Source organism: Colletotrichum higginsianum, chromosome 5, assembly GCF_001672515.1.
Source record: "Colletotrichum higginsianum IMI 349063 chromosome 5, whole genome shotgun sequence".
Lineage (NCBI taxonomy): Eukaryota > Fungi > Ascomycota > Sordariomycetes > Glomerellales > Glomerellaceae > Colletotrichum > Colletotrichum higginsianum.
Window position 1 is genome coordinate 4,781,435 of NC_030958.1, and position 24,782 is coordinate 4,806,216.

The window sequence follows — 24,782 nt, forward strand, 5'->3', positions numbered from 1 at the left end:
ACACGGAGTACAGACATCCTAAACAGTGAAGGAGGGGGTGAAAATGACCAGTCTGGTGCCCAGGATATGTATGACGAGTGGCAACTGGGAAACCAAGATGTCGTCGCGCCTGTGGAGAGCTCGCCCCGTGCCGCCGTGCCGCGCCGGCAATGCGTATTGCCCGCAGGGAGCTAGAGTTGCTTGCGATCCGGACCCCCGATGGCTGAAGCAGACAAGCCGTGGCATTCGTCCCGCATCGAGGGCTTGCCAGTGTAGCAGGGCAAACGTGCGGTATCCATTCTTCTCTGGTCATGGTACGCGACTCATGAGTTGCCTTTGTGGAAAACAAGCAAGCAAACAGAAGTCCAGAGTGTGATTATGCGACAGTGTAGGTGTGCGCGAAGGTAAAGTGATCGTCGGCGGGTGTTGTCAGGTCTTGTCGAGACTCGCCTCGCACAACGAGTCAGAGGTTGCTGGTTGCTGGGTTGGCCCACGGGATCGAAGACTGAAAGTTATTCCATGGGCTTGGACTAGATGGAGGCGATGTCCAGCCCCTCAGGAGCGGGCTTACCGTCCCAGCCAAACTGCTCCATCGGCAAAAGTTAGTATGAGCCTTTCGGTGCCCGACGGACTGAAAGGCCGACTGCAACATAAGTTCACTGTTTATCCCGTCGGCACGGGGCAGGTATATCAAATTAGCAGTCAGAAACCTTGGCAAAATCGGCAAGAAAGAGTACATGGTCTAATCACGGCTGCAGATATCTCAACCGAGTTGGGCCCCGACACCAAGGATTTGACCTCGGGATGCAGAGGGTTTCCGTTCCGTACAAGTTGTCCAGTAGGCTTCAATAGTGCAGTAGACTATTTCCAGGAAAGGAAACTACTTCGGGCATGCCGTGAGATATCGATAGAAATCTCCAGGGCTGTGAAGATATGCATGAGTCCGAAGCTTTATGACGGAACTTTCTCTCGAACTTAAACGGGAAAACAGTGGCATGTTCTGGAGGGGAACTATGTGACAAAGAGGGCATTCTGATGCGTCAAGACTCTGTTGGGGATCAGCAAAAAAGAGTAGGCTTCTTGAGGGGCTGTTTCTTCTGTCGTTCAGTACTTCTGCGTCCATGTTTGGGAGTGTCACTGTCTTACAGTTCAATGAGGCATGTGAGGACTACTGAGAAACAGATGATAGAAAACGAAAGATAGACATTATAATTTTTTCAGGAGCGTAACTTGTAAAAATGCATATCATGGTGTTTTGCTGCTAGTTCCGTGAAAGTAGGAGCAATGACTGGTGAACCAAACCACGGCGATTTCATCAACACACCGCGATTAACGGATCCATTCAAACACCAGGCGAATCGGGATGTAACATCACAGTTTTTACAGTGAATCTTTCGGCCTTTTTTTGTGACAGTGTCTTGAATTGAAGCTTAGAACACCAGGCATCTGATCTTCGTCTTGGACGGACAAGAGGCACACGCAAGAATTCCTCTCTCCATGTCGTTCATCTCGAATCCCCTCATCAGTTCTCCTTGACCCTCAAAAGAAGATTCTCTTCCAAAAATACACCGTAGCTCAGGGTGTCGCACGGCTTGGCGGGGCTAACGAGCTGGAAGTCAAAGTGCCGCAGTAACTACAAGGTTAGAGACATCGTCAGCATCTGTCTGGCTTCCAATGACGCAGGGAACAGAGCATAATACCTCAAAGATGGACTTGTTAAGCTCCATGAATGCCACGTTCTTCCCGACGCACATGTGCTGACCGTACCCAAAAGCCAACTCGACGGAACGCTCCATCTCCGTGCGGGCCGCCTTGTCGAGCTCCATGAAGCGCTCCGGCCGGAAGACGTCGGCATCCGGGCCAAAGAGCGAGGTCGACCGCAGGAGAGACGAAGTGTTCATGCAGATGGCAGTGCCGGGAGGAACGTACTTACCGAGGAATTCGTCTCCGCCCTTGGGGACGACCTTGGGGAAGAGACCAAGCAAGGGGGTCCGCATCCGGATTCCCTCGTAGATGACGGCCTGCAGGTACGGGATCTTCTTGGCCTCCTCGATCTGGATGGGGTTGGACGCCCGGCCTTCGCTGATGGCCAGCTGGATCTCCTCCTTGAGCTTGTAGTAGACGGGGGGGCATGTGATGGCGTGGATCAGCGCGGAGCAAATGGCTCCCGCAGTGCTTTCGGTGCCGGCGACAATCATGAAAAGCCCTTCGACCTCACACTCTTGCTTGTCCAATCCGTGACGGATGAAGGATTCCTGTAGGTATCAGCTTCGGCGCTTTCCGTCAAGAGGGAGTCACACCATGGTGAAGACCTCACCAACATGTCCTGTGGTTTCTTGGCTCCGGGAGCAAACCTCTTGCCGACGTAGTGTTCTGCAACTCTTCCAACCGGTTAGTTACGAGTACGAATAGCGTTTGGGTATGGCACATCAATACCCCATCAATGCTCCGAAGCCATTCTTGTCGGTCGACTTGGGGCCCATGAGCTTCAGAAAAGCCGGGGAAAACAGGAAGTTGCGGATCCACGGGACGTCGGCGCAGGTCGACATGCGAGGCCAGAGGTCACGCACGCCGCCGAGAAAGCGGTACAGGTCCGTCTCCTCCTTGAGATATCCAAACTCGTGACCGAAGGCCAGCCGAGTGATGACGTCCATGGTGAAGTAACACGACAACGGGCCCAGATCCAACAGTGGCTGCCGCTGGCCTGTACCCGTCGCCGGCGTCGCGTACTTCCTGCGGATGAGCTCGACCAGGGTGTTGACCTGGTCGTCGATGCCGGGCTCAACCGCGGGGACGTCTCGCCCGCCGTAGGCCGCCGCCGTCCGCGACTTGGCCTTGCTGTGCGACGCGGTGTCCTGGAGGGAGAACATGTTGTCATGGTACGGGTTGAAGCGGCCGGTGATGTACCACGCGTCCCGGTGGTACGAGCTGCGGGCCGACGAGATCTTCTTGATGATCTCGGGCTCGTCCGTCATGATCTCGTTGGGGCCGATGCGCACCAGGGGTCCATACTTGCGATGCAGCTCTCGGTGAACCCAGTACTGCTTCCCGCTGTAGGTTGTCCTCGCGAGCCAGAGGTGGGAGAAGGAGGCTATGAAGGACGGGGCGGGGAAGTTCCGGAGGCGATACCAGGCGTAGACCGCGCTGACAATGTACCACAAGACCAAAGACCCGAGGCCAACGAGGCAGTAGGTGGCAGGAGTAAAGCCCGAGATGACCACAGGCAAGGAGTTGAAGTTGATGGAAGCCATGGCTTTGGAAAGTTTTCAACACACAAGAGACCCAGATTCTCTTACACAAGAGTGTAACTTAACGATTGAGTGGCTCAAAGAGTGGCCAGGAGAAGAAAGGGGGGGCAGAAGAGGAGAATATTGCTCTTGTATCTGTAAACGAGGAAAGCAGATGAATCGAGCTGTTCTGCGGGTGTCCGGCAACGTTCTCTCGCACTCAGTGGAGAGAAACGGATTCACCAGAAGCCGTAGGAAGTAGAGTCCGTACCCGTGAAGAACGATCGCCAGTTCCGAGAGCGAATTACAAGTCATCAACTCGCCTCAGAAACTGTCTGTAACCTTGGGGTTCCCCTCGCGAACGCCACCGGGAAGTGTCTTTCGAGGGTTGTGCCTAGGGACACCCTATCCCTGTGTGCCCTGTTGGAAAAGCGCCAGTTCCTCCCACATTTTCGTAAATCGCGCCGGGTACTGGGACCGGACACTTTGAATGAGCGGTTACTGAAACATCCGGGATCGTTTTCCATGGCGCTTCCCACTCGAACTCCCACCTCGACCCCGATCTCAACCTGGACCTCCACACCGATGCGGCATCGCCAGTGTATGTACGTGCACCGCCCCTCCTCTTCCCTCTTTACCCTGACAACTCCCTGACTCTTGATCAGTTTTCACAAATACTCTCATGCAATTAGATCAGGGACCTTTGGATGATGGGGGTGGGGTGGCTGGTTGTAGAAAAGGACTCAAGAGGAGGACCTCGCCTTTCGCCAGAGAAAGGCGAGGCGGCCCCGGGCTGGGTTTCGTCCGCTGGTCGTCCGGAAAAGGGGGATAACTGCAATCTGATTGTCGCGGCCCGCGGATCGCACCCCGGCGAGCCCAGGTCAAGGGTTTACAAAGTATAAGGACGTAAATGCAACCTCGCTTCTAGGCGGCGTTGTCAACATCTCACTCGTAATTCGCTCAATCCGGTATACCGACGCGGCAACAGGGGCTCAACGCAGAAAATCTCCATTACTTAGACTTTACACTGTACGGCATAGCCCGTCACGTCGTCTGTCCATGTCTGTCTGCATGTATCGACGTGGGGGGGGGGGACGACGTGGAGACGAACTTCCATCGACTCCATCTATTACCCCAGCTCACAGAAATTCGAGCAGATTGATGACAGTCTTCTACTATCCCGTCGAGCAACTTTTCTTCTTCTTTTTTCGTGAGGGGTAATGATGCCCAATATGCGACCTGGGAACCCTGGCACCATGTCCCTCCTATCTTGCTCACAGTCAACCAGCCTGCTGTTAACCGCCCTCTGAGGCCGCGAAATCCCGAAATTCTAGAGCCAAAGTTGTCTAATAAGGTTCGTTGGCGGAAGCAGTGCAGCTTAGTCGCAATGGTCCCAATTGATGCGGTGTAGAGTTGGTAGTTCTGGGTACTCTGTATTTCCCGGACCGAGTCAGTCATAAAGGGCAGAGAGAGGACCCCTCAAGCCGGCACCCCTTCGAACGATAGTTGGTCTTACTATCTGGTCCTACTGGAAGCTTGTCTTTGTCTCAAACTCTCTGTTCATCGTCCCAAGTTCACCCACTGCTCGTCATCACCCGCAAATGGCCATACTCACTCGGCTACCAGTGACTTCTGTTGCTGGGACCGCAGCCGTCGCAGTAGGCAGATGTCCTTCCCCCCATTCGGAACCGAAATGGGTAGCTGAACCGAACTAGGTCCTCGTCACTTTGCTGGCCCTGGTGGTACGCCGGAGACTGCTGCATCCACTCCGTTCGTTCCCCGGACCGTGGCTCAACAGCATATCGGAAATTCCTGCGGCTTATGCTCTGGCTACCGGTGTTCAACACTCCTACTACAGAGATCTGCACGCAAAATATGGTTAGGAAAACGGTCCTCCTTGTAGTCGCGGTTCTTGACTGACCGTCGCCAAGGTTCGGTGGTAAGGGTCGCCCCGGGCGAGCTGAGCTGTATCGACGCCGACGCATGGGAGGAGATTTACGGCATCAGGGTAGGAAACGGGCCCATTCTGCATGCACCGAGTGGTTTGTCTGACAATAACCCTCCAGAAAGGTGGCGCGAACATGGAGAAGAGCCCGATCTTCATAGGAGCAGTCTCACCCATGGACGGACAGACCGGCATCAGCCTCGCACCGAACGAGGCACACAGTCGCCAGCGAAGGGCGCTGGCGTATCCGTTCTCCAACGGCGCGTTATTGCAGCAGCAGGAAATCCTTCAGCGTCACGTTGACAAGCTCATCGCCGCCCTGAGAAAGATGGCGGCGGACCGTCGCCCCGTCGACTTCTCAGACTGGTGTAAGTCCCGACGGCTCCTTTTCACGCACGCTTATCTCTCTCTCCCAAAAAAAGAAATAAATGAAAATTATTAAAAAAACCTAAAGAAAACTCACAATGCTTCCCAGACACATACACGACATTTGACATGATGGGAGACCTCTGTTTCGCCGAGCCCTTTGGGTGCTTGGACCAGGAATCGGCGACGGAATGGTCCACTTCCGTCATCAATGTCTTCATGTCTGCCGCGTGGGACCAGGCCATCCGCCGCGTGGCAGGAGTCGGGACGCCTCTGACAAGGTTCCTCGTCAAGCTGCTCATCCCGGCCAAGGCCGCGGGCTGGCGCAAAACGCACTTCTTCAACTCGCGGGAGAAGACGCTGCGCCGCCTCGCCGACCCTGACCGCGACCACAAGGACCTCATCTACCACATCCTGCAGAACAACGAGTCGAGGAAGTCGCTCTCCGAGACCGAGATCATCCTCAACATGGTCCTCATGATCAGCGCCGGGACCGAGACGACGGCCAGCCTGCTGACGGGCTGGACGTACTACATCTGCTCGCACCCGGAGGCCTACGGTAAGCTGGTGGCCGAGATCAGGGGCAGCTTCGCGTCGAGCGCCGACATCAAGTGGGAGACGGTTAAGGAGCTGCCATACCTGAACGCCACCATCAACGAGGCGCTGCGTCTGTTCTCGCCTGCGGCCGGTAATCAGCAGCGCGTCGTCCCCGCCGGGGGCGCCACCCTCGGCGGCCGCTTCGTCCCCGCAGGCACCACAGTTGCCGTCGCGCCGTGGGCGGCCTCCCACTCGAGCCTGAACTACGCCGAGCCGGACGAGTTCAGGCCGGAGCGCTGGCTGGGGGACCCCAGGTTCGCGGGCGATAAGCTGCATGCCTCGCAGCCCTTCAGCCTGGGGCCCAGAGGTTGCATCGGAAAGAACCTGTCCTACTTTGAGATGAGACTCATCATGTCACACCTTCTCTGGAACTTTGATGTCGAGTTGGACGGCGGGAAATCCGGCGAGAGCGGCAGGGCGTGGGACATGGACGGCGAAGGGAAGAACATGAAGGTCTACCAAACCTGGTTCAAGCCGAGTCTGTTCATCAACCTGAAAGAGGTCAGCCGTTAGAAGAGCAGATACATACCCCAAAGATTCATGTTTCTTGTAGATTGCCGTCGGGCCTTTTTTTGCGTCCAAGGATGCTTTTGGGCAGTTAACCCTGGTTGGTGGGTTGCCATGCTGCCACTGTCAAGCCTCCTAGCCCGAGCGTGATCGAGTAATATACGGCGATCATGGGAAAACTACAGCTGGGTTGTTCGAGTCAGTTCAATGACAACAAGTACTGGTTCGATGTATTATCCATTGCAAGGGGTGTTTGCTGGTCATCATGTAAACAAAGCCTGGTCATCATGTAAACAAAGCCTGGTCAGCCTGCTGCCATGTGAGATGTGCCTTTAGCCGGTGGATGTCCACGCCTCGGCGTCCTCGGTTGAGTGACCTTGTTTATCATCAATTCATAGTAATTGCGAGTCAGTGCCTGCGGCCTGGGTTCGTTGCCACGTTATAAAGACCCCCCCCCTCCCCCGGTTTCCAGACTTGTTCGCATGGACAACTCCCCCTTACAGATGCACCCATCGACACTGATAGTACAGCATGTATCCAACCGGCCAATTTAACGGCAAAGTCATTGCAATTACAGGGGCAGCGTCAGGGATCGGGTTGGAAACTGCCCTCATTCTTGCTGGCCGCGGGGCAACTTTGTCACTGGCGGACATCCACAGCGAAGGGCTGCAGCAGCTCCAAGCCCGACTGCTGTCTGACCACAACGTACAAGTGCTCATCACCACACTTGACGTGCGTAACGTCGAGGACGTCGAAGCCTGGGTGCAACAAACCGTGAGCCGGTACGGCAGGCTCGACGGGGTGGCGAACCTTGCCGGCGTCATCCCGAAATCCCTCGGCCAGAGGGGCGTCTCGGAGCAGGACCTCGACGAGTGGGACAGGGTCCTCAGCGTGAACCTCACCGGTCTCATGCACTGCCTTCGAGCGGAGCTGAAGGCCATCTCCGACAACGGCTCCGTTGTCACGGCCTCCTCGATCGCGGGGTCGACGGGCCGGCGGAACAACGCGTCTCACACGGCCTCCAAGCATGGCGTGCTGGGGCTCACCAGGACTGCTGCCAAGGAGGTTGGGGCTCGAGGCGTCAGAGTCAACGCCATCTGCCCGTAAGTTTGCCAGTCATTACTCGGCGTCGAATGCACTCTGACAGTCTGCTGTAGTGGCCGCATCGTCACACCCATGCTCCAGTCCGCCGAAGATGGGCTCGGTATCCGAGTCCGGCCGGGTGACCCCGCCTATCCGGACATAGCCCTGCGTCGAGACGGGCAGCCCAGAGAAGTAGCTCAGCTGATTGCGTTTCTTCTGAGCGACGAATCCACGTATATATCTGGGGCGGATATCAGCATCGACGGTGGTTGGAGATGTTGAAAGTCACGCACCACAGCAAGGAAGCGTCGGAGACTCGAGGTTCCGGATGTTCCCAGGGTTTATTGGATTTTCATCACGAGATCAAGGTAACATAAATCCTTTAAGCAGATCAACGGTATTTTTGGTGTTGTAGTGGCATCGGGTATCTACTGTTCGTTCTCATTCTGGTGAAGCTACTGTGGCATGCTCCAACTACGCCTTGACGAAAGAAAGTCTGTCTCTCTGACAGGTCCATGAAGGTGCTATTCCTGACTGCTATTATGAGCATGTCTCACTTGCCTTACAAGAGCCCTTAGGCGCTCGTCGCCTTCGTAACGCTTGAATGCCCCCTGTCTCCATTCTTCCCAGTCTTCTTCCACCCCAAACACCACAAGGATGGCCTTAGCTAACGGCAGAGCATAAGTCCACTCAGCTTCAAGCCCCAGGCCCCAGAAGAACCTCCGAACTATCTCGTCCCCTGTATATCTGGCCAGATGTGCGCTCTTGTCGCGCAAAGCAAGGCTCAGGGCAGCATCCTTGGCACTAAGTGAGACTTGGCCATTGCACAGAGCTCCCATGTCGGCCGACACGAGGGATAACGCAAACGCCTCTCTTCGCGGCACGATGCGGGCCATCTGCCAGTCGATGATGCCCGTGATATTCAGGTCGTCGTCGACCAGGAGGTGGTCGCCCTTATCGTCGACGTGCTTCAGAAAAAAGACACGCTCAGGTTCGGACAGCTGGGCTGCGTTTTCTTTTAGAAACTGGTAGACCAGGTATGCTTCAACAGGGAACTGGGGATACAGTTGACCATCCGCTATCAGAGTCAGATACTGTTCGGCCCACGCTGAGTAATACTCCTCTGATGTGTCGAATGGTCCCCAGGGATTCAGACACACGAATCTGTCGCTGGCGGTGGCGGAAATCGAAGGTCGGTCTTCAGGAGACAAGACGAGTAGAGACCCCGCTTGCTGGAATTCGTGCTTCTCCAACTCGGCGAAAATTGCGGCAAGGCCCTTCCAGACCTTGGAGGCGTTGCCCTGACCATTCCATGGCGTGCCTGGCAACTCCTCCATGAGGAGAAAGCAGACTCCCACGCCATGATCGGTTCCTTGGGACGGGATGCCAAACAAGAATACCCTCGGGGCTGGCACTGCGGTGGTCTCGAGGAACTTCAGGGTCGCGTACTCGCTGCGGATCAGGTATTCGGCGAGAGACGCAGGCAGGCCGACGGCAAAGCCTGTGACCCGCGGCACTCGCATAAGCCATGAAGGGGATCCATCCTCAAACCGTATACGGACGTGGTAGTTGGCGCAACCGGTGAGGGCACCCTGCCCAACAATCTTGGAGGGGTACTCCAGGACACAGGGCTTTCCGCCGTTTAGGCTTGAAGCGAGTTGACGCGCTGCGCTTTCGTTGATCTGGGCACGAAGGCGGCTGATCTCGGACAGCATCAGGCCGTTGTAGGCGGCGTCATCGAGGTCCTTCATATGAGACTGTGGTCAGCATACACTCTCTCTTCTTGTAGCTCGCCACCTGTGAAGCTCTCACCCCAATCTTGCATTTGTGGAAGTCCCGCGATAAATGAACACCGCAGAAGTGTCTGCTACATATGTCACACCCAGCGCCGACTGAACGTGCGCTCGGTCTTTGGCACTCAGATATGGAGCAGTTGAAGAATCTCGGTGCCATTTTGCGACGTGAAACGGTCGTGTTGATCGACAAGATGGTCCAACAGAGCTCGATGCGTTACAATATCGTACCTAGCCTGAAGTCAGAGAGAGAGAGAAACACAGCACTTGTGCATGATGGCCCCGCGCCGCTCCAGTGAAGGCCTGGTTTCACCAAAGCCTGCCAACTGCACTGGTAATGCATGCAACGGTTTGAGCTGTAGTTGTCATTGGTTGGCTGACTGCTCTGCCAACCCCTTACGTTCGATCACACATCAGTCACTTGACGCCAACAAATCAAGTCTCAGTGTTGACCACAGATAGCCCTGCCCTTGAGCTACTTTCATTGGCTATAAGTAGCGGCCAGCAACAGTCTGACGATGTGCAATTGGTGCAGTCTCTCGGCTGTTTGGCTATTCGCTTATGTTGTCTGTCCAGCAAGCACGACCTGCTGATTTTTTTAATTTTCTTATTTCTTTTGCCTCTTTTCCATTTCGACAAGTCCCTACAGCCTTGTCCTAAATTCTCCTGAACAGGGACCTGGGTACAAACGTGCGTAATGAAGTGTAGGAAGGACTGTTGTAACTAGAGTAGTTGATAAGGCTACTAAAAACGAACATTCAGGCTGTCTGTGTTGCCATACGCTGACCTATAAAACACTGTTGCAAAAGCTGGTTGCTAGACGTCACACATTTTCATCGCACAGTTGCGTCGTACTCGGAGTCTCCGTTCCAATTGATAGTCAGAAGGGTACACGGGGGCCACCAGGATACATGAGCATCTCGACGACTCCACGATGTGCGGGTATCACACCATCACGACAACCTACAAGGACTGTATTACCCACAACAAAATGTCGAACGGGTATCCGAGTGACGAGAGATGCGATGAGCGGAAGGCGGGCACGGCACACCTCAAGCTCAGTACGATTCGATGTTACCAATTCTCACGTTCATCGGCTTGACTCCCGGAAGGCTCTGCAGATCATGGACAACCTCATGCGCAGAATCGTACTCGTACGCCCAGCACCGGTTAATGATCTCCTTGGCAGGGTTATTTTCATCCAGTTCGGGCCACTGACCGGCGATCAACCTCCTGTGGACCTCGTCTAGTGACACGTCTTTCTCCGAACGATAGGGGACCTTCCACTCGACAATCTCATAGATGGCAGAGCTGAGGACGAAGATCTCGCGGTGGATGGTGTCGACCCGGACGTCCCTTCGCACCTGGGCGTTGGCCTGGGGTCCGGGCGGTGTGTAACGGCTCTCGGCACCCCACCAGTCGTGGTCATAGTTCTCAAAGAGCGACGAGGTGCCAAAGTCGCAGAGCTTGAGGCGCCAGCCGCCGAAAAGGAGGGCGTTGCGAGCCGAGACGTCGCTCCAGACGACGTTACGGGAGTGCACATGCGAGAGGCCTTGGGCGAACTGGGTTGCCAACGACAGCCGGATCCACTCGGCTGGCGGGGGTGACGGGTTGTCGTATAGATACTGGCGCAAGCTGCCGCCGGGAGCACGCTCTAGGCGCAGCGCCCAGGCTTTCGGCTCCGGGCCAGCTCCCTCCAGGACGGCCACCTCGAGGCTGACGCATTCGAGGATACGGTCGTGCTTCCCGAGGGCGTCGTATATGGCGGCCTCTCTACGAACCATCGCGTCCGCCTCCTCCGCGGGTCGTACCGGGCCAAGTGGCTCGCTGCCCTTGTACCAGACTGCCCAGCCTTTCCGAACTGTGGATGTGTCTCTAGCATGACCAGGTTCAGCGTCGGTGTCGACCGCGTAGATGACGCTGTTGGGCGTGTGGGCTAAAACCTGGATGCAGCCTTCTCTGACCAACAAGGGAGCCATGAATGTAATGTGTAGTATAAATGAGTTGGTGTTCCTAGGGATCGGTCATGCTTTGATTGATTGATTGATTTATTCCTACACGGTTGTGAAGTCGCTCTTATGTCAGCAACTATGCCCGGATAGCGGGGTTCGGCAGACAGCCGAGGCGTTCAAACATTAGTCCGAGCCGCCCCACTTCGCCAATGCAAAACATTGACCAGCTGTCCCCAAAATTCCCGCTTTGCACTTCAACCTCTATCTACATTTGCTGGCCGGCCCATGTAGACTTTGGTTCCTACTAATGTGATCTTCTATGAAAGGCTCTGTCGAGGTCTGGTGCCTCGTATCCTGGTTCTGTGTACCTACAGTCTCCCCCCAATGTTCAGCTTTGTCTGGGTTGCGACTCGATCCTGAATTGCCCAAGGATCTCGGTCTGTTCCATGAATCTGATGACTTTTGCGGCTGCTTTGCGCTCGTTCAATACGGCCCTGAGGTTGTGTCGTCCTGGGATGGATCCGAGTTCCTGGCGTCGAAGTTGTCGATGTCTACGGCATCGCAACAGGATGTGCGATACCGTTTGTCGTCCTTCCCGGCATGGGCAGTTGGCGTCCGTGGCGTCCGGCACTCTTCGGTTGAAGAGGAAGTCCTTAAGTCCTATCTTTTCCGTGCGCATTTGCACGAGGATTGAGCTCTGTCTCTTGCTTAGCCCCTCGTGGAGCTGAAGGACCTTCTTTGTCGGTCTCGGTGTGTATCGGAAGGTGGTTCTGCCTCGCGTTTCCGCCGTCCACTTGGCTTGCCACATTTTGTTCGCCTCTCTGTACGTCCATGTTTTGAGTGTGGATCTGAGTGCATACAGATGCTGTGGCATGTCCGCCTTGGTGCCCGTTTCGCCGTTCTGTCTCCATCCTGTGGCTTCTTTGGCTGCCTTGTCGGCGTCTTCGTTGCCCTGGATCCCCGTGTGGGCGGGGACCCATCGGATCTCCGTTTTGAGTCCTTGTTCTTGGAGTTTCTGTGTCTTGACTGCGATCGTTTGGAGCAGGTAAGAGCCTGACTTGCCTTTTGGCCTGGCCGATGATCTGATGGCTGCTTGGTTGTCGGTATAGATCAGGACCTTGCTTCTGTTGTTTCCCCTCTGTCTGTCTTCTTCGGCTATTTCGAGGGCGAGGATAATGCCCTGCAGCTCTCCGGCGTACACCGTCGATATGGCGTCGGATCCCATGTATGAGTTACGTGTCTGGTATGTAGTTATACATACTGCTGCCGCTCCTATGTAGCCGTTGATGCCGCTCCCATCCGTATAAATGTGTATGGCTTCGGTCTCGCGATCGATGCATTTCTGGTGTTCTTTCCTAGCGCTTTCCGCGGTGTCCGCGATGAACATGCGCAGTCCCTGCCACCACGGTGGGGTCACGAAGGGGGCGATGGTCTCCCGTTGTTGCTGATGTCTTGTGCTATCGCCTTGCTTACTGCGTAGTTCTCGTTCGATCGTTTGCCGAGGGCTTGTTTTCTTTTTCTTTCTTTCTCTTCGTCTTCTGTTCCTGACGTTTTCGTCTTCTCTTTGTTCTATTGAGCCCAGTCTGTTGATCGTGTCGATGTTCTGCTTCCATATTCGTTGCTCTATTGGAAGGAGGTGCATTTCCACGTCGAGTGCTGGGAAGGATGTTGCCCTGAAGGCACCACACATCGCCCTCGCCGCTCTGGCCTGTAGTCTTCGCATTCTGTTTAGGGTTCGATCCGTGTATCCTTTGCCGCCCCAGCCAGCGTTCGACCACGCTGAGCATGCGTACATCATTTGTGGGATTGCTACCCCTTGGTAGATGTTCCGCATTTCCCTTGCTCTTACTCCCCAGGTGGAGCTTCCTAGGCTGCTGATGGCTGCTATGGTCTTTGAGACTTTGCGCTCTATTTCATCGATGTGTTGTTTCCACCTGAGGGAAGTGTCCATGGTTAAGCCGAGGTATTTGCATGCTGTCTTGGGCTTTATCTCGCCCCATTTGCTCTGCAGCGGTGTATCGACGTCGATTCGTGACCTTGCTCTTGTGAAGTGGACGAGTTGGAACTTTTCAGGTGCGAAGACGGATGCATGTGTTGTTGCCCAGCCTTCCGCTACTTCTAGTGTCTCTTGGAGTTTGCTGCAGGCTTCTTCTGCTGTATCTGCCCATGCAAGGATAGCAACGTCGTCGATGAATCCTGTGGCGAATGTATCCTGGCCCTGGTTGCATCTTTCGAGGAGGTCTGCGTTGTAGAATAAGTAGAGTATTGGCGATAGGGGAGAGCCTTGCGGTATGCCAGTGGTGAGCGTGTATGGCTCGGACCGATAGCCGTCGATGTGGATATGGGTTTGTCTGTTTCCTAGGAAACTGGCAATCCATTGTACTATTGCTTCATCGACCTGTCTCTTTCTGAGGTTGTGAAGGAGTCTCCGGTGTGATACGTTGTCGAACGCCCCTAGCACGTCGAGGAGGAGCAGACTCGCAACCTTTCCTTGTCCTTTGTTCCAGGCTTCGTATATCTTGTCGATGATGAGGTGCAGTGCGTGTTCTGTCGACCTTTGTTTTCTTCCGCCCATATGGTTTTCCGGTAGTAACTTATATGTTTCAGCCATATAACTTAGCCTTTCCGCTATGATTGCATCCATAACCTTTCCGACGGTGTTCAACAGTGCTATTGGTCTATATGCTTTGGGTGTCGTGTAGTTGTCTTTGCCCGGCTTTCGTAATACGACTGTTGTGGACTTCCTAAAGTGTTGTGGGCAGTATCTGAGCTGGAGGCTCTGATTGAATGCCCGAGTTAAATGGGGGCTGATCCATGGTCTGGCTAGTTGCAGCGCCTTGTTGGTGATTCCGTCGGGACCGGGTGCCTTAAGCGGTGCTGTTTTTTGTATAGCCTCATCTACTTCGTTTTCTGATATAGGTGGGAGCGTGATTTGTCCTTGGTACGTTGCGTTCTCTATGTCTTCGAGGTTGGTCTCTGGGGGCGTTGGGAAGAACGTTCTCCTGAAGAGTTCAGCTTTATCTTCTGGCGTGGTAGCTGTTTGAGAGGTAGTGGGGTTTGTAATCTCTGGCGTGACGGTTGGTGTTTGGTTCTGTCGTGTTCGGGCCCATTTTGCGATCCTCCAGAGTGAAGCTGGCGATTCTGCTGCTGTTTCTACTGCCTTGCGGTGTGTTTTCTGTAGCGTCTTCCTAATAATCCGGCCTTTCCTGTTTCGTGCTGTGAGGTACACCTCCCAGCTTCGTTCGGTGTGTTCCTCGTTATATCGTCGACGTAGTCGTTTAGTTTCAGCAAGGATTTCCGCGCATTCCTTGTTCCAGCCTGCTCTCGACTTAGGAGAGCCGGTTTTCGTTGGTACTCCTTCGTCAATGGCTGTGGTGAGGGCTTCGGTTATCTCCTGGATGTATCTGTCTAGGGCCGCTTTCGTCCTCGGCCTCCTTAGCGGGGGAAGGGTCCGTTTGACAGCTTTCATAAAGACGGTTTCGTCTATAGCCTTCCAGTTTCTCTTCTCTTCTTGTTGTAGTTGTGCGATTGTTAGGTCTAGCGATGTTGCGATAGGAAGGTGGTCTGAGTCGTGGTTTACGTTGTCGTCTATTCCGCATTTTATGAGCCTGTCAACCAGCCCAACTGTGATAAGGCAGAGGTCTATTGTTGAGCGGCCGACTCCCTCCATGTATGTAATCGTGCCCACGGGTAGTTGATTGATGAGGTCGAAATCTTCCATCAGTTCTATCAGTTCTCTCGCTTCGGCGTCTGGCGTCCGGATCTCGCTTCCTCCCCATAGCTCGTGGTGAAGGTTGAAATCCCCTACCACTATTTGTTCGATGTGGTGGTTGGCTTCTAGCGTTTTCCGTAGTTGCTGTAAGGATCTCATCCTGTCGTCATCTTGGTTTTGCGGGTTGTATATGTTGTGGATGGCGACTTCAGTGTTCCGGCCTACGTTAAATCCCAGAGTGAGAGTACAGAGATCTTTGCTGTGTTCCTTGAATTGCCACTTCGAGTGGTCTAGCTTCTTGTTCACGAAGAAACAGACCCTTGCTGGGCCTTGTTCCCTGTTCGACGGGTAGCAGAGGTGGAAGCGGTCCTTCGCCGGGTGATGCGTTGTGGCGTTGTAGGGATTTATCCATGGCTCCTGGATGGCGAGGATATCGTAGTCGTCGATCCTGGGGTCGCGGAGGAGCGTAGCCATCACCACATCCCTCGACTTTCTTACGTTGTACTGTAGTATCGTGAGTGTGCTTTGTGTGGTCATTCGCTATCGTCGACGATTTCCATAGGGTGGCTATCTTTTGTCATCTGTATGTTCGCGTCTATGGCTTCAAGCGCTCGGCGAGAGGGAACTATCGCTCGTCTCGGCCGAGAGTCCTCTGCTGCGACAACGATCGTGTTCTCGTCTTGTGTCTGGCTCCCTGTCGGCTGCTGGCGTTTCTGTATCTTCTTCTTTATGGGTGATCTGCTACGCTCCAGGCGTGTGCTCTGGCTCTGGCTCGGTTCCAGTACTGGCCTCGATGTCGTCCGGATTGTTGGGGCCGTTCCTGTGGCGGTTGGGGCTGCTGTGGCTTCCGGGTGGTACTTTGGTCGTTGTTTGTATGCCGCTTTGATTTTGGCTAGTTCCCGCATCCTGGTTGGGCACCGGCCGTGCCACGCTTCGTGTTCGCCGTGGCATGCCGCGCACTTCCGGGGTGTGGCCGTGTCGCTTTTCGAGGGGCACTCTCGGGTTGCATGTTCTTGCGCGCAGTAGCCGCATGTTGTCGTTGCCTTGCACTGGGTTCCTATGTGGCCGTATGCGTGGCATCTGAAGCATTGTCTCAGACGGCACTGTCTGTCGTATCGTTCGCATTGGAAAACCTCGCCTTGCCAGATGAGTCCTTCATCGATGAGTTTGTTGGCGTCCTCCGCCTTGGCGAACTCGACGATAACGGACGAGGCAGACTTTGTGGTGGAGGATCTAGTTAACCATCCGATGTACTTAATCTCTGCGGTGGGGATGAAGGCTTTGTTATCCTGCAATAGTTCGTCTCGGAGTTCCGTAAAGAGTTCCATGTCCATTGACCTGGTTCGTATGCCGTGTGCTAGGATTCCGTAGGTTGGGATCCGCACCGTGGCACCGTTGCCTATTCGGTGTTCCCAGTCCTCCGCAAACTGTCGTAGGGCCTCCATATCTGTGGTAGTGGCTGTTTTGATACTCAGGTCGCCGCTTTTCAGTTGGTTTGCGGACACGGTCTTTAGTTTGCGGATGTGCTCGTTGCTGCTCTGTTCGATAGCGCGGTCTACGTGCGCCTTAAGGTTACGGGGGTTCATGGCTCTGATGCTGGCAATGGTAGTAGGATCTCTAATGTTTACGATGACCTCACGGAGGGTTTGAACTTGGGATGGTCTTTGGTTTTGTGGGTTATGCATGCTTGCTATGAGTCCTCCTCTGGCGGCTACACTGGCATAGGACTGTGCGGCGCTCCCCTGATTCATCGGTCCCAGTGCTTTGATATCCCTCACCATCTTGACAGTCAGCTCGCTGGCTTTCAGTGCCTCCTTGGCGGCTGTGTTAGTGTCCTTGTTAGTATTAGTGTTGTCCTTGATTTCGGCTGTGTTTTGCTGGATCGCGATTCTGATGCTGCTCGTGGTTCGGGTGGTGTTTTCATTGGCTGCCTTTGTCTCCATCCGCAAATTTTCAATTGCCTGGTGAACGTGGCCGATGTCGGGGATGTTCTGTATCTTGACGATGAGTGCTAGAGCCCCGATAAACGCGGCCCTGACTCCTTGAGGCTGGATAGGTTGACCATTTGCTGTGTCGATCGACTTCAGTGCTGTCTGGAGGTATGTGCTTAGTTCTGCGGCGTGCTCTCGGTATGGCGTTGGCCAGGGCTGATCCTTGGGCCATGGGGTTGCCATGATGCCTGCGTCGCTATGGGCTTCACGACGAGCAAAAGGCTATCCAATTGACCTGTTAGATCGTGTTGTGATGCTGTTATTTGCTCTGATTTCAAAAATTTCGTTCTCGCTGTTGTAGATGTTTTTCGACCTGGTTCTGGGATCGGTCATGCATGTGTCAATAAGACTGCGAAGGACGGGTCCGCCTGATTAGCTCAGCATAGCTGACTAAGTACTCTGCCAACTCAGTGGCTTGGAGGGTGAGTGAGCGTGGCTTTCTCCTCTTCACATTTTTGTGTTCATGGGATCGACTTGTGCAGCTAATGGATCGAGAAGACGATGGTTGTTTTTGCGGTACTGTTGAAGTGAGTATTGATACCTTGCTCCCGGGACGTGTTGAGTGAAAACGAACCCATTGAAGACACTTTTTGTCGATGCAGCGTTTCGTCATCGCCAAAAGGCACATGTTTCCCGAGACAAGATCTTTATGCTGACCGGACGCAACCTTCCCTTGGTTCTCAGGTGGACAGGGGGATAGCGGGATGTCGGGATTCGACTCAAAGGCGGAGCAGGCATGAAGAAAGAGGTCGGAACGCGATGGGAAGAAACTTGGCTTGGTGACCGCCGCCGAGGTCAGTTCGCAGACGTGGAGTTCGTTCCCCAGCACTGGAGGATTGTTACAAGGCGTCGGCTGTCGGAAATATTCGGTGAAGTGTTGCAATGATGTAAGTATTTCTCTCGACAGCAAAAGGTAGTCATTCTGTTATGTCAACAATGAACCTACTAGAAGTGAACCAAAATGCTGCTCATGACGGGGTCTTCATTCTCAAGGGAATATCCGGGCCTTCAGCCGCTATGGGTCTCTTCTCCGTCGACTCGCCTGGTATTCATGCCAAAGACAGTCGTTGCGTTCACATAGTCACCAAAGCTGACCCTTAACGCCGATACTGTCGTGGTTTCTACCACTTATCTCTGATCTGATCGGTTGCTTGCCAAGTCCCGACAAGCCACCTCGTTTCGCTCTCCCGCCAAGGACAGGATATACGGAGGCCCGTCGTCGGTTTCCGTTCGTCCAGGGGGTTCGACACTAGATATCCGATTCTTTACTACTACGGCCTAGACTACATTTAGATCATTTTTGTTTTGAGGGCCACCAGGTAAATAGTCAGTAAACCACGGAATCTTCAATCTACATATTGACATGAATTCCGACAGGTGACTGCTGTTCAGGCTGTGAGGGCAAGCATCACACCCACCCCCAAACTTGAAATATTCTCAGTTCAAGGTTTGCTAAATCAGGAAAGTCTCACTCATGTGACTGGTGAAGGAAGACCTCCCAAAGGGCGACGGACGGCGGTCTGCAGCTCGCCGGCTTCAAGCTTGCTGGCCGACCTGCGGGGTAGATACCATCACTCACTTCCAGCATCGCCCTTCCGTCACAGCCTCTGCGAGCGGCGACCCTTCCGGAATTCTCAGCCAACCGTGGCGCCCAGCGAAGCTAGAGACATATGTTGAGCTTGGCCAATGTCTTGTGTGCGGCAATGGCTGATGCGGGCAAAGCTTAGTCGACGTTTGATTCGGTAAGTCAAACTACCCCCATTTCGGCACCCCCCCCATCTCGGCACCCCCAGCCCCACCAAGCTACACCAAAACCTACTACTTTCTAGCACCCTTATAACTATAAACCTACTTATTATATTTAATATAAAATTATATATTTAAGTAAATAGTATGTAATATAGTATCTTTAAAAAGTAAATATGCTATTATTTCTATCTACTATATACTAATTATACTATAAATACTAATGTTAGTATCTACTAGTATTTTACTAGTAAACCTTAACATTTTTTAAAACATCTTTTATAATTTAAAGAAATTATATTAAAATATAAAAACTACTTATTATAGTATATTTCTATATAATTAGTATTATAATATAGAGCAATATAGTATACTACTATTAATAAGCTTAAAATAAAGAAGTTAGTTTTCTACTTATATTAATTTAGTAAGGAAAATTTATAAATAGCTATAAAAAAGCTATTAAGTAAGTAATATTAAATTAAACCTTATATAACTATAGTAGTACTCTATAAATACTTATAGTAGTTATTATATACTATTTAGCTTTAAATTTAAGTTATAAAGCTTATAAAAAGAAATATAGTATATTACTAGTAAAATACTACTTTTACTTTCTAACTACTAGTATATAGTAAGTATTAGCTAAACATATATAAAAATAGTAAATTTTAGTATATATAGTACTTAATTACTATAAATAATTTTAGTATAATTCTTAGTCTTAAAAGTAGGGTTATATAGTATGTATAGAAAGTAGTAGGTTTTAGTGTAGCTTGGTGGGGCTGGGGGTGCCGAGATGGGGGGGGTGCCGAAATGGGGGTAGTTTGACTTAAGGGAAAACGATGAATACCGGCGTCGTAGAATTTCTTCCGTCTGCGGGGTAACCGTGTCATTGGTGTCTTTGAGGGATTGCCTCCTCCGCGTTATCCGCCAGTTACATCTTGAGGTGAGTATCGCTGCCGCGATGTGATCGAGCAACCCAGTCTTGGAGTGCATCGTATCGAAAACCATCATATTTGCAACTGATGAGGCTTCGAGACCATGGACGAAAAGGTCACACTAGAAAAGTCCTTTTGTTATCAAAGACGGTTGCCAAAATTCGGCAACTTCAACGACCGATGGGAACATTTTGAAGCATCGTTCCAGCCATCAGCCCATTTTCTCGATGCTACGAACAAAAGTCCCGGTGAACGGATAAGCACAAGCTGCTGCATACTTCGTACTTATCCTTCACCCATGCAAGGTGTCACTCAATTCCCATATGAGGGGCTGTCCCGGACTGTGTTCCAACTGGCAAACATCAGTCTGCTGCTGTCGTCGCGGACGTGAACTGGTTAAGATGGCTCGACACCCTTGTCTACGGTGCAACGATGACAACGAGGTGACGGACTTGACGGATACGCCCCGCGGATAACGTTGGCAAGTGACCGTTAATCCGTATGGATCCCCCCCCATATCCGGTCACCAAACGAACCATTTCCCCGCACCCCACGGTTCTCGAGTCTGGGGTTTGTCTGGGGTAGCAGTGGGCGGCGGGGGAAGAGCCCACCCATCCGAGTCCCAGCCTTCTCCGCGGTGGATCATTAACAGCCAGATATATCTTGGGGCCTATTTCTTGTCCGGTAAGTTTCAAGAATCGTCGTCCAGCAAACCCAAAAGCAACAACACCATCTCCCATCTCTGCTTCCCTCGCCCTTCCCGAGCAAACAGGCTTCACCGCTGCCATTGCCCTTTGGTTGTTCTGTCCTCGTCCTTAGTAGACGACGACGACGACGACGATACTTCGCGATGGCTACTCAACGGCGCTCCGTCGACAAGCACGAGGTCGAGGTCCTCGGGCATCGCCCTTCGACAGAGGCTCATCTCGAGAAGGTGCCAGAGGCCATCGACGTGAATGGCTTCCGCGTGTTTGGACTCAGCCCCGAGGACGCCGACTTCTACACCAACTACCCGCCAGAAAAGCGGAAGAAAGTGTTTCACAAGGTAGGTCCCACCTGATGCTGTGAATGGGGTGGCGGTTGAACTGACTCGTTGCGAAAGGTTGACGTCCGTCTCATCCCGATGCTGGCTCTACTTTACCTGATCTGCCACATTGACCGCGCCAACATCGGCAATGCCAAGATCGAGGGCATGGTGGAGGACCTGGGCATGACGGGCGTGCAGTACAACACCGTCCTGTCCATCTGTGAGTAAAACCCGAACATGATGAGATGCCTTGCGTGGCGACAAACGTCGAGGAAAGGATGATGGCTGACCTCGGGGTGTGATGCAGTCTTTGTCCCCTACGTCCTGTTCGAAGTGCCCAGCAACATCGTCCTGAAGAAGTTCAAGCGTCCCTCGCATTACCTCGGCGGCCTTACTCTCGCTTGGGGCATCGTCATGACGTGTACGGGCTTGGTGCGAAACTTTGCGGGCCTGATGGTCACGCGTGTGCTTCTCGGAATCTTTGAGTAAGTCTCCCTCACGAAGGCGTATAGTAAGGGTGGGGTACAGGATGGATAAATGAACGGCTGGCTCCCCGACCCCCAAAAAAGAAGGCCGAGGCACTCGAGTGAGACTGGTCGCCGAGCGGGGTCGGCCCGAGGAAGTGGGTCTGCTCCGTGTGGCATTCGGAAGGCCGGCGCCGTGGCTTCCCCGGACGAGCTACACCACCACGACCATTTCACCACCATCTATAGACCAAAAGCGCTGACACTTGAAACCCCCAGGGCCGGATTCTTCCCCGGTGCCATCTACCTGACGTCCTTCTGGTACGAGCCCAAGGACCTGTCGACCCGAATCTCGTACTTTTACTGCGCGAGCGCCATGTCCGGCGCCTTCTCCGGCCTCCTCGCCGCGGGCATCGCCGAGATGGACGGCGTCTCAGGACTCGAGGGTTGGAGATGGATTTTCATCCTAGAGTTCGTCCCCCCCCATTTCAAAAAATCACGGCGTGTTTATCGCGGCAAAAACAAAATGCTAACGCACACCCAGGGGCCTTGCAACGATCGCCATCGGCGTCGCCTGCTTCTTCTTCCTCGTCGACACGCCGGCCCTCTCGAAACGGTGGCTCGAGCCCGAGGAGATCCGGTACCTGGAGCTCTCCATCTTCATCAAGCAGGGCGGCGGCTCGCGCGAGGAGAGCGGCGCCGGCGGGCGCGTCAACTGGAGGGACCTCAGGATGAACCTGACCAACTGGCGGATCTACGTGCAGGCGTACTTCCTCGTATGCCAGTCGGCGCTGTCGTACGGCATCAAGTTCACGCTGCCGACCATCACCAAGTCCATGGGCTTCGCCAACACGCAGGCGCAGCTCCTCTCGGCGCCGCCCTACGTCGCTGCCGCCATCTCGGCCATCTCGTTCGCCAAGGTCTCGGACCGCTTCTTCTGGCGCATGCCGTTCCTGGTGACGCCGCTCGGCATCGTCGCGGTCGCGTACTCCATCATCCTGTCGCTGAACGGCGAGCTCGAGGCCAAGAAGGGCGTGGCGTACTTCGCCGTCGTGCTCGCCGTCGTCGGCATCTACCCCATCCAGGCGGCAGCGGCCTCGTGGAACGCCAACAACATCGCGCCGGCCTCGCGGCGGGCCATCGGCATCGCGCTCATGAACTGCGTCGGCAACGTCGGCGGCATCGTCGGCAGCTTCATGTACCTGGAGAAGGAGAAGCCCAAGTACCACACCGGCTTCGGCCTCAGCTTGGCGTTCGGAGGCAGCGGGCTGATCGTCGCGCTGCTGCTCGAGTGGAGCTACAAGGTGGCCAACGCACGCAAGGCGCGGATGGCCGACGAGGCCAAGGCCAAGTACACCGAGGAGGAGCTGTTCAACATGGGAGATCGGTCGCCGCTGTTCACGTATGTGCTTTGAGTCTATTGAGTTCTGGGCGACGCGCGGGCGGAAGGGAGCCTGCATTGCATTGCATGGCATGGCATGGGTATTGGACCAGGGGGGGGGGGGGGGCTTGAACGATTACTCATCCCCCCATGCAGACTTTCAATGCAATATCTGACAGATTCATCCAACGTAATTCGTCCGACTGAGTGACTCTTGTGCTGCATGCTGACAACCCAGTACTTGCTGACGGCATCCTCGGGCCAGCGAAGGAGAGGTTGGGTAGTTGTCACCAATCAGAGCAAAGAAGCAGCAGATGAGCTTGTAAATCGAGTAAACATAACCGATCCTCTAGAGACTCGGCGCAACTCTTTCACAAAGCTGCAGATCCTATTCCCGTATAGTTATGTGTGCTGACGTTGGCATGATTTAATTCTGGGTCGTAACGAGGGGCAGGATGCTGAACACGAACCCCGCGCGAGTTTTGAGTCATATAGATGACACGATTTCAAAGCAGTCAACTCACCCGGACGCGCGGGGAGCCTTTCTCAAACAACTTATAGCCGGGTCGTGAGCACCTCTTTTCCACTCACTCCCACATACCGCTTCATCTCGACCACCCATCACACCCAACGACAACATGACTCTCCCGACTCTCAAGGAAAACCAGTTCACCCACAGCGGCGACAAGACCACGTTCTACTGGTCCGCCGGCCCGACGCAGGGACCACTCGTCATCCTGGTCCACGGATGGCCCGCCAACGGCGAGACGTGGAAGCCCCAGCTGCTCGCCCTCGCGGCCCTCGGCTTCCGGGTCGTCGCCCCGGACACCCGCGGCTACGGACGGTCCAGCGTGCCCGAGGGCCCCGAAGCCTACGCCATTAAGCATCACGTATCGGACCTGCTCGCGCTTCTTGCCCACCTCGGCCGCGACAAGGCCGTCTGGATCGGCCACGACTGGGGCGCGGGCCTCGTCTGGGGCCTCGCTGCCATGTACCCGGAGAAGTGCGTCGGCGTGTGCTGTATATCGGTGCCGTATCGCGCCATCGAGCTCGGCCTCGAGATCGCCGCCTCCCTCGTGAACCGCGAAGTGTACCCCGAGGACCAGTACCCTCTCGGCCAGTGGGACTACCAGGCCTTCCACAGCGAGCAGCCCGAGGCCGCCGCCGCCCAGTTGCAGGCCAACGTGCCCAACACAATCAAGATACTCTACCAGGCCGGCAGCCCCAAGGATTACGGCAAGCCGACTCCGTTCGCCTCGGTCCGCAAGGCGGGCGGGTGGTTCGGCGGCGCCCCGGAAGCCCCGGAGCTGCCGTTCGAGACGACCCTCTTCAAGGATGACAAGCCGGCGTTCGACCGGATGGTGGCCGAGTTCGAGCGCAACGGGTTCGAGGGCGCCAACAACTACTACCGCAACCACGAGGTCAACCGGACGTACCTCGTGGAGGCGCCGAACGGGGCGCGCCTCCGGTTCCCGGTCCTGTTCGTCGAGTCGCGGTGGGACAGCGTCTGCGACACGGCCATCTCGAGGCTGAGCGAGCCCATGCGCGACCTGTGCGACGACCTCACCGAGGTCAGCATCGAGGCGGGCCACTGGGTCGCGCTGGAGAAGCCCGAGGAGACGAACGCGGCCCTGGTGAGATGGTTTGCGACGAAGCTGCCGACATACTTCCCGGGGTACTGGAAGACGCCGTTTGTGTCGACGAAGTAATGGACCGGATCGGGAGGAGGGAGGCCCCGTAATGTATTGTAGCAATCCGCAGCGCGAAGAATTCAGTCTGGAGGTGATGTCATATTTGGGCTCATCCTCATTTGCCCATCCCGTCCGTACGTATGTCCTTTGAGTCGATCTCAATCTTGACAAAGACAGCAGAGGCAGATTAGGGCACACCCGAGTTGGGTCTCTGTGGCTCAAGTTAGAACAGACCTGTCTCTGCCTTGTTGCTGAAAGACATTCTGGAAGACGGCCGAGAAGACCAGGAGAACGTCGACAGGACGAGAGCTCAGGGAATGCCGGAATCAGGGCGTCGCTTAAATGTCCATCAATCACGGATCGCCAGCCAGCAGCCCTCG

General features: G+C 54.3%; 7 protein-coding genes across 7 annotated transcripts; 4 read left to right on the forward strand and 3 right to left on the reverse strand.

Annotated features, from left to right (window-relative positions):
- Positions 1-1,501: 1,501 nt before the first annotated feature.
- CH63R_08304 (Pisatin demethylase) lies at positions 1,502-3,230 on the reverse strand (the record flags this gene model as incomplete). The annotated part of the gene is made up of 4 exons (XM_018303278.1): positions 1,502-1,612; positions 1,680-2,234; positions 2,297-2,360; positions 2,416-3,230. 4 exons carry the CDS (start codon positions 3,228-3,230, stop codon positions 1,502-1,504), a joined length of 1,545 nt encoding a protein of 514 aa, XP_018158056.1.
- A 1,577-nt stretch (positions 3,231-4,807) lies between these two features.
- CH63R_08305 (Cytochrome P450 monooxygenase) lies at positions 4,808-6,627 on the forward strand (the record flags this gene model as incomplete). Its single annotated transcript, XM_018303279.1, has 5 exons — positions 4,808-4,864; positions 4,922-5,084; positions 5,138-5,214; positions 5,273-5,519; positions 5,627-6,627. 5 exons carry the CDS (start codon positions 4,808-4,810, stop codon positions 6,625-6,627), a joined length of 1,545 nt encoding a protein of 514 aa, XP_018158057.1.
- A 525-nt stretch (positions 6,628-7,152) lies between these two features.
- CH63R_08306 (ABA4 protein) lies at positions 7,153-7,867 on the forward strand (the record flags this gene model as incomplete). The annotated part of the gene is made up of 2 exons (XM_018303280.1): positions 7,153-7,724; positions 7,807-7,867. The coding sequence occupies 2 exons, from the start codon at positions 7,153-7,155 to the stop codon at positions 7,865-7,867; spliced, it is 633 nt and encodes a 210-aa protein (XP_018158058.1).
- A 361-nt stretch (positions 7,868-8,228) lies between these two features.
- CH63R_08307 (uncharacterized protein) lies at positions 8,229-9,455 on the reverse strand (the record flags this gene model as incomplete). The annotated part of the gene is made up of 1 exon (XM_018303281.1): positions 8,229-9,455. One exon carries the CDS (start codon positions 9,453-9,455, stop codon positions 8,229-8,231), a length of 1,227 nt encoding a protein of 408 aa, XP_018158059.1.
- Positions 9,456-10,555: 1,100 nt separating this feature from the next.
- On the reverse strand, positions 10,556-11,476 carry CH63R_08308 (Serine threonine protein kinase; the record flags this gene model as incomplete). The annotated part of the gene is made up of 1 exon (XM_018303282.1): positions 10,556-11,476. The coding sequence occupies one exon, from the start codon at positions 11,474-11,476 to the stop codon at positions 10,556-10,558; it is 921 nt and encodes a 306-aa protein (XP_018158060.1).
- Positions 11,477-20,689: 9,213 nt separating this feature from the next.
- On the forward strand, positions 20,690-22,745 carry CH63R_08309 (Major facilitator superfamily transporter; the record flags this gene model as incomplete). The annotated part of the gene is made up of 5 exons (XM_018303283.1): positions 20,690-20,884; positions 20,942-21,086; positions 21,174-21,351; positions 21,439-21,801; positions 21,875-22,745. The coding sequence occupies 5 exons, from the start codon at positions 20,690-20,692 to the stop codon at positions 22,743-22,745; spliced, it is 1,752 nt and encodes a 583-aa protein (XP_018158061.1).
- Positions 22,746-23,349: 604 nt separating this feature from the next.
- On the forward strand, positions 23,350-24,420 carry CH63R_08310 (Epoxide hydrolase; the record flags this gene model as incomplete). The annotated part of the gene is made up of 1 exon (XM_018303284.1): positions 23,350-24,420. The coding sequence occupies one exon, from the start codon at positions 23,350-23,352 to the stop codon at positions 24,418-24,420; it is 1,071 nt and encodes a 356-aa protein (XP_018158062.1).
- Positions 24,421-24,782: the final 362 nt, after the last annotated feature.